The following is a 15727-nucleotide window of genomic DNA, read 5'->3' as shown; positions in this document are numbered from 1 at the left end:
TCTTTCCACGACATCATTTTAAAAAAAAGTTGCTAGCCAGCGCCAGCATTTTTCATGATTTTCACAAAAGTTTAATGCGAACATTTACGTTTCCAGAAAATGTTCTTCTTTAAATATATAAACATACAATATATCAAATGAAAGAACAGATCCTCTTCTTCAAAATTTTTGTGAAGGACTTTTGATAGAGATCAGATTGAGAGCGATCCTCAAAACACACACGGACATACAGCTGTTTGCCCCAACTGTGGGTTTACACCAAACGCGAAGCATGCAATCGCATCACGTTACTCACTCTAGAGGATTCACTCACTCGCGGGATTTAACTTTGTGTTATGCGAATTTTTCGCTCGAGTTGAATATTTTCAACTTGGTCGAAGACGCGTTTGAGGTGAATAGCGCGTGTTTTCACTGCAAATGCGCCGCCCATATCGCGTCATTCACATCGCCCCACACGAGGATGCGTCTGATCGCGTCTTTGCGTTGACTTGGTATTTAATCTACTCACGCAAATTGTTGAACTGGCATCTGGTGTAAACCCACAGTAAGGCGATAGTTCCAGGTTTTACAAGTTGCGGACAACCTAGTGGATAATAGCAATATTACGGAATTGCCGGAAATACTCATCATTGGCAGGGAAGCGTTTTCTCTTAATCGATGAGTTAACTCGCCAATGGGGGGGGGGGTTTAAGTGCAAAATTACCCAGAAATGGTTGTCGTTTTACAACCCTAGGATTTGTATCTAGATTTAAATGGTTTATTATTATCTTATTTGAAAGGGTCATGCATAATAACGTTGAGCTCTGTTCTGATTGGCTGTTTCTTAGAGCGGATTATTTCAGTAGCTCTGTGTGTGTACAAGATTTGTGTTTTTGCTAAATTAACCGTAACTGCAATTGTAAAACTAGCATTAGCATGTAGCATTAACTTTTGCACGTTAACTCATAATGTCAGCAGTCACAACTTTGTTTTTAGCATTGTAACAACATTGTCATTAATTTAATGTTGGTGCGTACATCCCGCCTGTAACGTCACCGTCTGTGTTATGTTGAGATTTGCCTCTTTTCCAGTGGCCTCTTGTATGCACAATGTTTGCATAAGGCGGAAACAATAGTGTTTAAGGCTTACGATATGTCATTACCATGTACAGCACTCTGATTATTCATCTATGCCTAGGTAAATACAGTTTTATATTCTACGGCACCTTTGAAAACAGTCTTTTCAGATTGTAATGATGTTATATTAGTACTGTAAAGTGGGAGAGCTGGAGTATCATCTTCCCTAAAGTTATAAAAACTATTTAGCAATAGCAACTGATGACTGTATGTAAAGTAAAGAATATAGAAAACTTTATTTGTCAAACCATCTCGTGGCACCTTCAATAGAAGGATTGGCAGTGTCTATGTATGACACACATAGCTCACCATAACCCCCTTTTTTATAAGGCATTATTAATCATTTATGTTATTTAGAGATCTGTAATGGCAGACCATCCAATGTCATCTGCAGGGCAGTGGTTAAAATATTCTCATAAAAGCACTATAGTACAACGCCTACGGCAGACGTGCTTGTTTCTTTACAGCCTATGGAATCTATTGACCCGCTTTTATCACATACCACAAAAGTGGAAGAGCAGGCAGATCCATTTATGCCACTGATGTGTCATATTTCCCCTGCCGTACCATGTTCAGGCAGACGCTGATGGATTCAGGTCCTAAAGTAGGTCAGGTGAGGTGACACGTTAATCTCGCCCGTCCGGTTTTATTGTATTATTTGCCCTACGGAGGGAAGGTTGCATCAGAGATAGTTTAGCGCAGCATCTGTCTTAATCGCTTATGACAGCGCTTGCTAGCGTGTGGCATTCAATAAGCAGCGGTCATTGTTCCTGTCCGATTGATTGGGCTGCTTTTCTTTTAAACTTGACCCGATTGTTGGATGCTGACATGGTAATTCGAGCAATATGCAGATTTTTTTTTTTTAAGCGGCTGGTAGAAATAGCGTTACGTAGGTGCCTTGAAAGGAGGAAGAAAATGGCAACATTGTCTGATTTTATGGAATTTGTGATGCGACTTTGTACATTTTCCAAAGGTTTACTGGGGAAGACAGTAGGTCAGTCAGGAGGAGACGTTATATTTGGTGGTGTTAGTGTTTAAGTAAAGTCCTACTCGAGTCCGAGTCAAGACCAAGACCAGAGATCGACCAAAACCAAGCCCTCGTACAGGTTTATCTGGACTGGTCTTGACTCAGACTCGGGTTGGACTGGATTACAACACTGGATAAAGTAGTTTTTTCAATTAAATACTTTTTATTTGGTGAAAGTGCACAATATATATTGAACAGCTTGCACTTTCATAAATTGCAGCCTTTTCATATCAAATTAAATGTGATGTACATTGTGAATTATTTACATTGTGCATTTGCCAGGCACTTTTATTCAACCAAGCTATACATTTTCATGAGTATGTTTGTTCCCTGGGAATCAAACTCACAACCCCTGCGCTGCTAATGCAGTGCTCTACCAATTGAGCTATAGAAGAATTATGAGAGTAATAATTTACATTATGCACAGTATAGTGGGAACCAAGCTGTTTGTCTTTCTATAGACGCTTGAAAAGCAGGTCAGATGTATTCACCCTCAATTCAGAGCACTCTTGAGAACAATTTAAATGCTTTTGCTTTGGTAATACTTTCTGTTGAATGTAATTGGTGGAAGAGGAGCGCTGACTGTGAAGAGTTTCTTGAGGAATGTGCACCCAACGGTCAGTGTTACACAAGAGCACAGGCTCTCCAGGAGACTCATTGTTCACTGAGGCCCTCAAAGGTTTTAGAGGATCAAGTTCACTGTTGTCAAGGGAGTTGTGTAAAAAAAGCTGAAAGTACCAGAGTACCTTATACACACATCCAAAGGTAAAGGCACTTAATCCTCTGTAGTTGGATCTGCATATTTAACTGGAAGGATATGCTTTTTTAACATTTAGATAATATAAGTAACTTTGAGTGAGCCAATGATAACATTCCAAGGAGTGCAAGCAGTGTTGACTGACTCTGGAGAGCTTTCAAAACATTACTCTCTTTCTATGATCAGCCCAATATGTCATCGGCCTCAAGAATTGTTCTGAATTATGGGTAGGGACCGCATGCGTTGGCTGGTTATTTTTGTTCAGAGTTGCACATTAGATGCAAAGTAAATAGTTTTTAGTACAATTATTACCAGTGTTTAGGTTGTCCTTTACCATTGTCTGAGAAGGTTTAGGACAGATTAGCAGTACAATAATAAATGCAGTCAGTGTTTGTCACACAAATTTTTGTTTCAAACCATATTTTGTACGGTGCTGACCAATACTTTATATATTTAGCTTTGAGCACTTCCACATTTAATAGGTGTAAACTTAGTCTTACACATGCAAGTGTGCTCACTCAGAAAGAGAGAGATTTGCGTAAGCATTTGACTGGGCATGTCTTTCTAAAAAGGAAATACAAGGCTATGTTTACACAGCAAAATAATAATAAAAAAAATTCTTTGCATTTATGAAAAGTTTCATGTACACACTGTCAAAAAGATCTGAGTTTACATTGATCTGCGAAACATGAATATGACTAAATCTGCTGTATTAAGTATGCCAAGCAGTGTAGATTGTAGTTTTACCTTGTAAAGAAACTAGGTATCGACCAATATGGATTTTTTTAGTGCCGATGCAGATACCAATTTTTTTCCCATCAGCCTTAGCCGATGAACGATACGAGCCAATTTTCTTGAGCCGATATTGGGAGCCGATACTGCTTTTGCTCACTCAATTTACATCTTTAAAATTACAAGATGATACAAAAAAACCTATATTTAAAAAAATAGTAAGAACAGGTAAGGTAGAACTAGAACAAATAAATAAACAACATTTAACGAATATAATTTTTTATGCTGGCCCATATGCGGGCCAGTGGTTCAGGTTTTCACATGCCCTGCCAAGATTTTCACTGGCCCCAATAAAAAAAGTAAATGTCACATATTTTAAAATAATAATTCAAAAGTCAAATAATTGTATACATATACAACAGACATGTTCCAATGAACTGGCCGGTAAATCGGTTGATCACTAAAAGAAACACTGCAAGTTTTCGCACATATGCATTTGTCTACATAGCGATAAATACAAACAGTCAAGACAGCGAAAGCATTGAGCAGTTTGGTTTAGACCAATAAAGAGGTAGGTTTAGTATAATGAGTAGGGCTGCATGATTATGACAAAAATCATAATTGCCAATTGAAGTTTTAAAATGTTTTTATCCTTCTGTGAAGCAGCTGCATTGTAAATTCTAAACGTCCAAAGCTAAATAATATAATGTACATCCCAAATAATAATGGGAGTTATTTAGTTTGTAATAAATCCAAAACGAATGTCACCCTTAAAATCAAGGGTGCCCAAACATACCGCCGCAACGCACAGAAATGAGCACAAATTGACAGCTGTTACTGAGGCTTTTGCCGATTATGTAATTGCTTCACCCATAAAGGTAATCCCGATTACTTTGTCGAGTAATTTTGCAGCCCTAATAACAAGTGTCCTAAAGCAACAAAATGTACACTTTGTTGGAGAAGCGTTAATAAACTCAGTGTCTTGAGCAGCACAAGCACAGTCCTGTAGGCCATCATTGTTTTTTGGTTGTACTCTCACATGCCTCGCAAATTAAAAACATGCGCATGACGTCACTGATATCACACATTAACATTTACGTATAGTTTACCCGGACAAGAAAAAGCGTTGTTATCAAAAACTTGCACTTTGAAACCCATCTTAAAAAAAATTTAGGACCCCAAAATGCCGTGGTTGTGTAAACGAACAGCCAAAATGCATAAAAACTTTCCAATTTACAGTTGCAATCGTTGTTATGTAAACTGTCCCTAAGAGAGATACATAAGCAAGACAAACAAACATCTTCAGTGTATTAATTGAGGGCTTGGTAATATCACCAAATATATGAATGTAATTGCATTTTTAAAGGCCAGTCTGCAGTCTTGTGCATTTGATTAAAGTACCTTTTTGAGATTGTACAAGATGTTTATGGGAAGTGCATTTTACATTTCTCGTGGCGTGTATCACCAGAAAATGTTGTTCTGTTACCTACATTCTTATCTCCAGAACATCTAGTGCAGTACATGTGTATCATTTAGCATTTTAAAATAAGAGAAACATGCAAGCATCAAGTGCATAGCAATTAAAAGTTTGGCACAGATGTTTTTTTCTCATTCTCTGTGAAATTCAGAAAGCAAGCAAGGCTGGGTAAGCTACTGTAATGATGTGGTTTTCATCTTAAGCAACCAAATGTTAAAATGGCTCCAAACTTGCAATTTTCATTGATGGCAAAGTAGAGTGCAAAATGACATTTACCACTTAATGATCAAAGCTCAGCATGTCTAAAGCTTGTGTGTTAACTGCTAGCCTATATCACATTACAAATGGACAGTTGTGTCATTTCAAATAATGGGGGGGGACTTTTTGCGTCATTTTTGTAGGATGATGTTTGGTCTTTTGTTGAATTATAGATAGATCTGTGGTACTTGCAGACCAAGCTATATCCGTCCATTGAGGTTTGCTGTTCTCTCCTGCTGTATTTAAAGGACTAGTATGTTTGCAAGTGGCTTATTATGCAGCTGAATTACACACGCACTGTTGGTTAGCAGTTTGTTAACCTCTGAAGTTTCTACTGCTACTTTTAGAAAGATAAAAACGAAGAAAAGAAGAAAGGAATAAGAGCACTTCTATAAAAACTGTACTGATGTACAAACTATACACACAGTTTACATGAGGTGAATGAGTAATGATCAACATTTATCTTATAAACATATGGAAAAAACTAAATAGCTGAATCTTGCATAAACTCATAGGATAATGAAAGGCTGTGTCAGGTAATGCTAATGCTCTGTTTTTACACCTCACTCGTGACTGTGGTGTCACAGCTTGTTTGAAGCTTATTCTGTCAATGTAATTCAGTGCCATTACAGTCAAGGCACAAATAAGGGTTCACAGACTAAGTGTATCAGACAAGGAGAGCTTTCACAGTCTTCCTCTATAAACCTGAGAGCTAACATTGAATTCAGGAGAGCGGTCACGGGGTGCAGCTGGAGTTGCTAATTTTTTTCTTGTTTCTTCCCTTTATTGTCACCAAAGTGCTTTGTTTTCATAAGAAATGGGAGTATTGTGAAGATCTTTTGTAATGTCATATATGTATACTGTCAAACAGTAGCAATACCAGAGATGACTGGTTTTCATGAGAATGATTTTTCATAGTAATGCAGATTATGGGAAAATTATTAGACTTTGTATGTACATGAAGACAAATTAGCCTTAATACATTTTCATAAATGGTGTGTTTTGAAAGGGCTCTTTATAACTTCGATCTCAAGCCCAGAGTAGTCTTTTTTTGTGTGTATGTGTACGTGCAAGGTCAAACGTATAGTTAATTTAATTCCTACACAGACGTTTGACGCATGCGCATTGCGACAAATTGCAATGTTTTGCATGCGCGACCTATGCGTACAAGGTAAGCGGGGTTCCAAAAATCTGGTGGTACGTACAGTTCGTGCGCACTCTTCTGATGACCAAATTTGAACCCACTGAACCCTCGTGTATGTGTAAAAGTGGACCATACTTGAGCCTTTACTGTTAAGACCTTCACCATTGACTATTCTATTGTCCAAAACGTTGGTAAATTGCATTGTGGGTAGTGGATTTTAACGATTAAACACAGTAAAATTATGATGAGCTGACTTTGTGGCGATTTCAGCCTTGTGGTGTGTTTCTTTTAGCTTTGCAGACTCCCCTCTGTGTGGCCTTTAATCAAATATATTTCCTAATGTCAAATTTGCATCTTTCTGCTTCGCCCGTTATCTGTCTGTAACACAATAGATGTCTGTTCCGGCTTTCACCAAAACGGTTTTAGGGCTGCTTAACTTCAAATTGCGACTTAATTTTCGATTATTATTTTTTGGAGAGCTACAGGTTTATGGTTGTTTGTGTAGTTTACATCAAAGTAAGACCAAACCCATGAATGTGCAAGCCGAAAAAAAAAAATCCATAGATTCCAATATTCTCAGATCAGATCCTCATTGATATGTGGAAATAAATCAGATATGAATCTGATGTATGCATTTGCATTCACAATGTAAGGGGACCGATCGGATATTCCCATGTCAAGACGTACGTCATTGAAAAAAACGACATAGGCAAATGACTTTAAATCAGGTGGAGTTGACTTGAGGTTAGGTACTCCTTAAAGTACCTAAGTGCTTTGGTTTGGAAGTCTAAAGTTCCTCCAGCTTCAATGCTGCACATGTGTTTCTATGCAGTTGGCAGGGATGCTTACCTTATCATCATGGCAGTGGTTTGTAATGAATCGGATGGAGTTTCTTGGCATTTGTTGTAGGGATCGACCGATATGGATTTTCCAGTGCCGATGCCGATACCGATTTTTGTTTCATCAGCCTTAGCCGATGACCGATACAGGCTGCCGATTTTCTTGAGCCGATATTTGGAGTCGATACTGGTTTTGCTCACTCAATTTACATCATAAAAATTATGTAAAAAAATGGCATGTTGTTAAAAAGAGATGTTATTAGTTTGCACAGTTCTTACATTTATTGTAGTCTAGGACTAGTCTAATCCCTGTCCAGGAAACCGCCCCATAAAGATGAAAAAAACCCCACTTTGTTCAGCTATGATCAGCTGTTCAGCCGAGCTTTCAATGTTGTCGTGAAAAGGTTGGTTGTTTTTAGTCACATGACCTGCAATCGCTTGCGGGTTCCAGCACTCTGTCTGTAAATTATGCCGGAAAAATCGGCAAACACGGCAGCCATGTATCGGGCGATGCCGATACGCATAAAACTCGCAAATATCGGCCCGATATATCGGCCGGCCGATATATCGGTCTATCACTAATTTGTTGGATTGGTGTGAACTAGCAATTGGGTACCAAGTCAAACTTTGTATTAGACCCAAGCATTCTATGTAGATCATATTTGATATTCTATGTTTCAAACACGTAATCGCAACTTGAAATCACACCATTTCAAATCACGTTTTCAGTTAAAATATGAATAATCATTTAGCACTACGGTGTTTCCTCTCCCTACCCCACCTTAAATAATACAGAACAAACTCTCTCACCCTTCCCTCATGTGTTTCACTGTTACACAAGCCAAGCTGCTTTTGATTACACAATAAAGATTACACTACACGCTAAGTATCTTCCAGCACACCAAAACGGCATCCCAGGCAGAGGACACTTCCTGATATTTGCATTCCTGAGGACGATTTATGAGCCACGGGTGGCAATGTATCTCGTGGAGGTCTCCCTTCGCCTTGACCCGTTTGGTTAAAAGCTCTTTCTGTGTCACATCTCGCAGGGATTTCCCCCACCACTGGTTTCTTAAACTAATGTTGCTGACTGTAAATGCCTGGAGTTCCCTGCTTTGCTTTATAGACGAGGTGGTCCGAAAGAACACGGGTGATTTATTGGATAGTAGCAGTCCTCTCGGCTATTGATTCGCTGGCTCAATAATATAGATGAGCGCTCTGCACTGTTGCAGGGATTTAATTTGGCTATGGCGTGAGATAAAACGCATCGATTCGGTGGCACCGTTTCGCCTGATTTCATTGGACGCTGCAGTATCTTTGTTATCTGATTGGCCTTGACACTGGCTTTTGATGATGTACCAATTTGCATACCTTTGCATATTTTATAAAAGGAACGCTAGGCAGACGACTCCCACGTTTGGAAAAATTTCACCAACTGATCGAGTCTTCGTCGGTAGGCTTAATGTTACTCAAAACACGCTGCAGTTAAGGAAGAGAAGCACAGAGGTGTTGCATCAATTTTGCAACACCCTCTCGAAATAGATCGAAACCTCACCTCTCGAGGACAAGGTCAAAGTCAAAATCCGTCCCTTTTGCAAGCAAACCACATATTATGAATACAAACGGCAGTTCCTTTTGTTCTCTAATGGGGGGAAACATTTTCCAGCTCACTTCTCTGTCAGTAAGGAATGAGGATGTGATCTGGAATGGCTGACACTGAAGCCGTTTAGGGCTGTGGGGTAATGGGTCACTTTTCAGAATTAGCCCATTCAACGTGGAACTGAAAATATGAGTTTGCTTAGTGATTCTCTTGTATGGCGTCCAATGCTGAGCAAACATTATGATGTTTTGGAAAGATAAAGTGTGTAATTATCCAAAGCAGGATTACGGAAATAGTAACTTCTTTCCATTTTTCAAAAAGGTAGCCCCAACCCCAACTAGCACCATTGGTTTGCCCGATTGTATTATTTTGGTAGTGTCGCATAGCCGAGAAAATGTATCATCCCTTTGCGATTCCTAAATTTTAAACCTTACTATTGATTGTATAGATATGATACTCATTTTCAAATATAGGTCAGTTTTCATTTTGAATACAGTTTATTTAGTAAAAATCTGTAGGTGTGATCTGACATTCTGAAATCCATAAATCCAAAATGCCAATCCCTAAAACTACAAACAGAAATATTTGGTAGTATCCCTCATGTAAACATTTTAGTGGCAGATGCAGCTGCCTGCTTTAGAGTTTTGGTGCAACAGCGCCACCACAGTGTAATGGTCACAATTGGTACTACAACTTGTTATTCAGCCGTGCTGGGCAGTGAAGCCCTTGGTAACCTCTGGCAGCATAATACACACTCAGGTTTCTGCTGACAAAGAGAGCTTTTTACCCCCTTACTGCACTGTAAAAAGACTTTTTCTGCACTAGACGGCTCTCTCTCAGGTCCCCTGAGGGCAGAGAAGAAAGCCTTACAATAGCCATAACTCTTCCAGTGTCATCATTCTGATGTGATCCTCCTTTCTTTCTCAGGCTTGTGTCCTGTTTGCTGACCTCATGGTGTAAGCAAGTGTGAAGATGAGTATTAGCAGCGATGAGGTCAACTTCCTGGTGTATAGATACCTGCAGGAGTCAGGTAGGTACCTCTAACCCAAAAACCGAAACTGTCACACAAGCACATAATAAAAGAGTTTTGGGGTGGTAATAATCTGTATTCAGACCAATAAAACAGTACAGATATTCAGACTGTCGTTTAAGAAAGCACCCATTAAACCCTCTACGTAGCCAAGAGCCGGAGAGAAAGCTGATGCCGGCAAGCGTCACACTGAAGTGTTTATCATTCCCTCTGGCAGGGTTTTCCCACTCGGCCTTCACATTCGGCATCGAGAGCCACATCAGTCAGTCCAACATCAACGGCGCCTTAGTGCCCCCTGCTGCACTGATCTCCATCATTCAGAAGGGCCTGCAGTATGTAGAAGCTGAAGTCAGCATTAATGAGGTGAGAACAGGACTTTAACCGAAGGATATGCATTAGGCAAATACCTTTTTATAATTCATTGCTACATTTGCCTATTCGATTATTATTTTGATCAAATTGTAGGGCCTGTAACTAAAACCAGGTTGCAATCATGTCCTATTAAAGTTTGAGATGCAACATAAATCATCAATCATTAATAAGCTTATCAACTTTAAAAATGCTTTCCATATTTCCAAACTCTTTTTAGTATTATGGTACCAATTTAAGCTCAATTAGGCAGGTGCCAACATGGGCAAGTTGCATGCCAAAGCCTTACATTCATGCATTTGGTTGATGCTTTTATCCAAAGCAATTTGCATTTCATTATTTGTGTTCCTGGGATCGAACCCACAACTTTTTATGCTGCTAACGTATTGCTCTACCAAATTAGCTACAGCAACACTTTTTCTTCAAAAATGAGCAAAACTGTTACATTTAATTTGGTTGATTTGTAATAAGGATAAACATTTTTGGGGCAACTGCATTGTTTTGAAATATTTAGGCTCCCAAAAGCTTAAAACATTTCAAATTAAAGAGACCCATGTTATGGTAATAATTTTGTAAAATGTACTGCAGGCCAGAGCTCGACATTTTTGTGATGAATATGCAATTTCTGAATGCAGAACTTCTCAGTCATAAAAAACATCTTCAAGGCCTGAAAGAAATCAAGCCTCAGCCAAGAAAAAGTAACGTAAAATTAACTAAAAAGTAACGTAAGGATTACTTTCCATGAAAAGTTACTAAGTAACGCAATTAGTTACTTTTTTAGGGAGTAACTTAATGCATTACTTTTAAAAGTAACTTTCCCCAACACTGCTGCAGTTTTGTTAAGTAAGGGATGATGTATAGGCACGGATGCATAACTATTAATCGTGATTCATCTATAGCAGAATAAAAGTTTTTGTTTACATCATATATGTGTGTGAACTGTGTATAATTATTATGTATATATAAATATGCACACAATGCATGTATATATTTAAGAAACGTTTATATGTGTATATACTAGGGCCGGGACTCGATTAAAAAAAATAATCTAATTAATTAGAGGCTTTATAATTAATTAATCAAAATTAATCACATTTTAATCACATATAAATATTTGACCTGAGAACATTGAGAAGTAATTTTTTCACATGGATTTTTAGTATACCATGAATAATGACTGAATACATAAGCTTAAGCAACAAAATATTGTTTATTTTTGTTCAACCAAGTCGTTGTACTCAGAGTTGGGCTAACGTCCACGCTAGCTGCTATATGTTTTGCATTGAGATGATACTTGAGGCTCGATGTGCTGCGGAGATATGCGAATTCCTTGTTGCATATCTTACACACAACCATGCTCTTATCGACGCTTCCATCTGTTCGTTTTTTATAAAAAAAAATCCCATCCACGGGGCCAACCAAAGCGATATCATCAGCTTCTTCATTCATGTTCACTGTGGTTTGTTGTTGTCTGAAGTCGTGATGAACGCTAGTTGGTGCTCCAGTATATTCGGTCCGCCGAAACTCATCCAATGAGAAATGTTCCGCGGTTAAAATGCGTTAAAAATGTTTAACGCGTTATTTTTTGTGTAACTAATTAATCTTAATTAACGCGTTAAAGTCCCGGCCCTAGTATATACATTTCTATATTTATGTTTAATTTTTATTTATATAAATACTTAATATATAAATATATATTTTCTTAAAACTATACATGCATGTGTGCATATTTATATATACATAATTATTATACACAGTTCACACACACATATATGATGTAAACAAAAACTTTTATTCTGCTATAGATTAATCACCATTAATCGTTACGCATCCCTACACTGTAAAAATACTTTGCTGCCTTAACTTTTTTGTTGAATCAACTCGGATTTACAAGTCATTTCAACTTACTATTATTTATCTTGACTAGAGATGAGTTGTTATAACTACAGGTGAGTTGTTATAACTTATAAAATATAGTTGAGAAAAGGCAACTTAATTTTGTAAGTTGTGACAACTCATTTCTGTTGATATGACTTGTAAATCTGAGTTGATTTAACAAAAAATTAAGGCAGCAAAGTATTTTTTTTACAGTGTTATAGATAGGTTGTTATCGCAGAAATAAGCCCTGACAGTGTGATCTTATCCTGTAATGACTGTATATTATCCTGCTTATTACACATCTATTTATCTCATAAGTAAGGTAAGGAGCATTAAATATTAATTTGCAATTTTTATTTGCTAATTTTTAACAAATGCAGACCTCCTGTGAGGAAAACCCATTTACTTTCGGTTTTAAAATAAGACATTCAAATGTTATGAACACACTATTTGATTTAATCATTTGTAAATATAGTCTCATATGTTATTAAAAGGCATATTTATATTTATTTTTGTGTACTTTTTAAAATGTACCTGTCAAAATGATTTGCAGCATCCCGGTTATCGTGTGTTATTAGTTTTGAGCGGTTGTTATCTGAAAAGAACGAACCTTGGAATGTTGTGACTGGCCAATCAGAATCAAGCATTTTACAGAGCCATGTAATAATAATTATTTGAGATCAGATATATTTCTGTCAACATGCATTCACACATTGATTCCTGTCCGCAGGATGGCACACTGTTCGATGGGCGGCCGATTGAGTCTCTGTCATTGATCGATGCGGTGATGCCCGATGTTGTACAGACCCGACAGCAGGCGTACAGAGACAAACTGGCCCAGCAGCAGGCCGCCGCCGCACCCTCCGCGACAAGCACTAACATGCAGGGTAACGCCAAAAACGGAGAGAACACCGCAAATGGAGAGGAGAACGGTGCTCACGCCTTACCTAGTGAGTCTCATGTTGTGTCTGGAACACTTAAAGGGGACATATCATGAAAATCTGACTTTTTCCATGTTTAAGTGCTATAATTGGGTCCCCAGTGCTTCTATTAACCTAGAAAATGTAAAAAAGATCAAAACCATAATAAACCATGGTAATCCATTCTCTGCAAGCATGTGAAAAAATAGTTCATTGAAATTTGGCTTCCCTTGTGATGTCAGAAGGGGATACTACTGCACTATCCAACCATGGCACTGCCATTTAGTGCACAGCACAATTAAGTTTAAATTTCAACAAATCACCATCCATCTTGGCTATCAGTGTTTGCATTTCATCAGCCCATTGGCATTTAAAAGGACACACCCCAAAGATTTATTTTACATGTTAAAAAAGTCTTGTGAAATGTCCCCTTTAATCTTTATAAGTGCGTTAGTTCAAGTAAATCCTCACGGCTTTCCATCTGTGCAGATAACCATGCAGACATGATGGAGGTGGATGTTGACGTAGAGATCCCTCAGAATAAAGCCATGGTGCTGAGAGGTCACGAGTCAGAGGTCTTCATCTGTGCCTGGAACCCTGTTAGTGATCTGCTCGCATCTGGGTCAGTTACACTCTATTCACATTGTATCATTACAACATATACTGTATTAAATACAATCTTTCTCTGTCATGAAATCACTTAAGCCCTTCATCTCTGCTGAGTGATAAGTACACAGAGAGAAATCAATGGGCGATATTTAATTCAGTCCCGCTGACCCTCCGCAGGTCCGGGGATTCCACGGCACGGATCTGGAATCTGAGCGAAAACAGCAGCAGCTCCTCCACGCAGCTCGTCCTCAGGCACTGCATACGGGAAGGCGGCCAAGACGTACCCAGCAACAAAGACGTCACATCGCTAGACTGGAACGTGAGTTCTGCTACAACATTCCTGTTTCGCATCTATGTCAATTCAAGGCTGACGTTTCCCGTGTTTTGTTTTTGTTTGTCAGAGTGAAGGTACGCTATTAGCCACAGGCTCTTATGACGGCTTCGCAAGAATATGGACAAAAGATGGTAAGCGAACAGGTTTTGAATGTTGTAGCTTTCTGCTCTAACATGCTCTCCTTCGCATCATCTCATCAGAAATATAATTGTGTTTATTCACAGGTAATCTGGCGAGTACACTGGGTCAACATAAAGGTCCGATATTTGCGTTAAAATGGAACAAAAAAGGAAACTTCATCCTCAGTGCTGGTGTTGATAAGGTGAGAGATGTTGACACATCAGATATTTACTGACTGTCATGAGTTCAGGTCACTTAATTCTTTTTATCTCTTCTTCAGACAACAATCATTTGGGATGCTCACACAGGAGAGGCCAAACAGCAGTTCCCATTTCATTCAGGTTCATATGCATTTCACTTCCTCTTCTTCACATTAATATTACACTGATATTCTGAACGTGATTCTTGCTGTACAAAGTACCCTCAGTCTTTGTAAACTTGTTATTAGGGAAGTTGTGTTACAGTATTCCGACCTGGAAGTCATAGAGATTAGTAAGATGTTTGGTCATTTCTATGGTGAATATGCTTTTATCTGCTCCATATATTAATATTGAGTACCTATAGAGTAGTACCGCATCCTTCATATCTCCAAGGAATTCTGCCACGTCATACTCAGAAAAACTTATACAAACCCAGAAGGAGCGTATTTGGCACAGAAATATGCTGTCATACATCCAACTAGTTTTTTTAAAACTTGGCATATTTAGCATGAGAATCCAATTCTTTAAAGGGATAGTTTACCCAAAAATGAAAATTACCCATGATTTACTCATCTTCAAGCGTTTTAAAGAGGAAAAACACATAGAAGTCGCACTGCACTATATATCGTGTTTATTTAGAAAATGGTTTTACAAAGAACAGACATTTAATCTGGAAAGGCAAGTTATTCAACTAAACAAAAGCACAGAACAGCAGCCTGAATAGGTGTTCGTACATCTTAAAGTAGCATAAACAGTTATTTACACGATATACAATAGCATACACAACATACCTGACAGGCTGAATAGGCGAAATTAACACGACAAGCTAAATCAAGTTCAAAAAGGTAATTCTGCATCACTAAATCCATTGAATTACATAAATACAGGAGCAACTCATAGCGGACTCTCGCAGTTGTAGACGGTAATAGTTTCTCTTGGTTCATATGAAAAAAGTTATAAGTTCTGACTATAAGTTCTGGGTAGTGCTGCACAATTAATCGCATCGCAATCGCGATGTCAGCCTGTGCGATTATAAGACAGCAAAATGTTGCAATTATATTAAATAAATAAATGTGTGGACTTGTTAACACAAACTTTCTGATAACAGTTTGATGATTTTCCCTGCTGTTTAAAAAAAGAAAGAAAAACGAACAAAAAAGGCTGTGCACGTGTGGCATGCACGTGTGTGGCGTGCGTCGTCACTTGTGTGTGATCAGCGCGGAAATACCAGAGCGAAGATGGATGCAAAGGAGATTGACAGCTAAAAAAACCTCTACGACTGTTGTATGGCGGTATTTTGGATTTAGGATTACTGACA

At 38.3% G+C, this 15727-nt stretch overlaps 2 protein-coding genes across 3 annotated transcripts in view; one reads left to right on the top strand and one right to left on the bottom strand.

Annotated features, from left to right (window-relative positions):
• LOC129428205 (uncharacterized) overlaps positions 1-15727 on the bottom strand; it is a 175221-nt gene that overhangs the window by 1606 nt on the left and 157888 nt on the right. The window lies entirely within an intron of this gene.
• Positions 1-15727, top strand: part of tbl1xr1a (TBL1X/Y related 1a) — a 76720-nt gene that overhangs the window by 53042 nt on the left and 7951 nt on the right. For both annotated transcript variants that reach the window (XM_055185150.2, XM_055185149.2), the window contains 8 exons: positions 9877-9979; positions 10197-10342; positions 12957-13176; positions 13636-13768; positions 13933-14074; positions 14157-14220; positions 14314-14411; positions 14490-14550. In XM_055185150.2, the coding sequence (XP_055041125.1) occupies positions 9922-9979; positions 10197-10342; positions 12957-13176; positions 13636-13768; positions 13933-14074; positions 14157-14220; positions 14314-14411; positions 14490-14550 (922 nt within the window). In that variant the 5' untranslated portion in view covers positions 9877-9921. The remainder of the gene's footprint in view (positions 1-9876; positions 9980-10196; positions 10343-12956; positions 13177-13635; positions 13769-13932; positions 14075-14156; positions 14221-14313; positions 14412-14489; positions 14551-15727) is intronic.

This window comes from Misgurnus anguillicaudatus, chromosome 14 (genome assembly GCF_027580225.2).
Source record: "Misgurnus anguillicaudatus chromosome 14, ASM2758022v2, whole genome shotgun sequence".
Lineage (NCBI taxonomy): Eukaryota > Metazoa > Chordata > Actinopteri > Cypriniformes > Cobitidae > Misgurnus > Misgurnus anguillicaudatus.
Note: the sequence above shows the minus strand (reverse complement) of the source record. Positions and strands in the feature narration are given on the sequence as shown.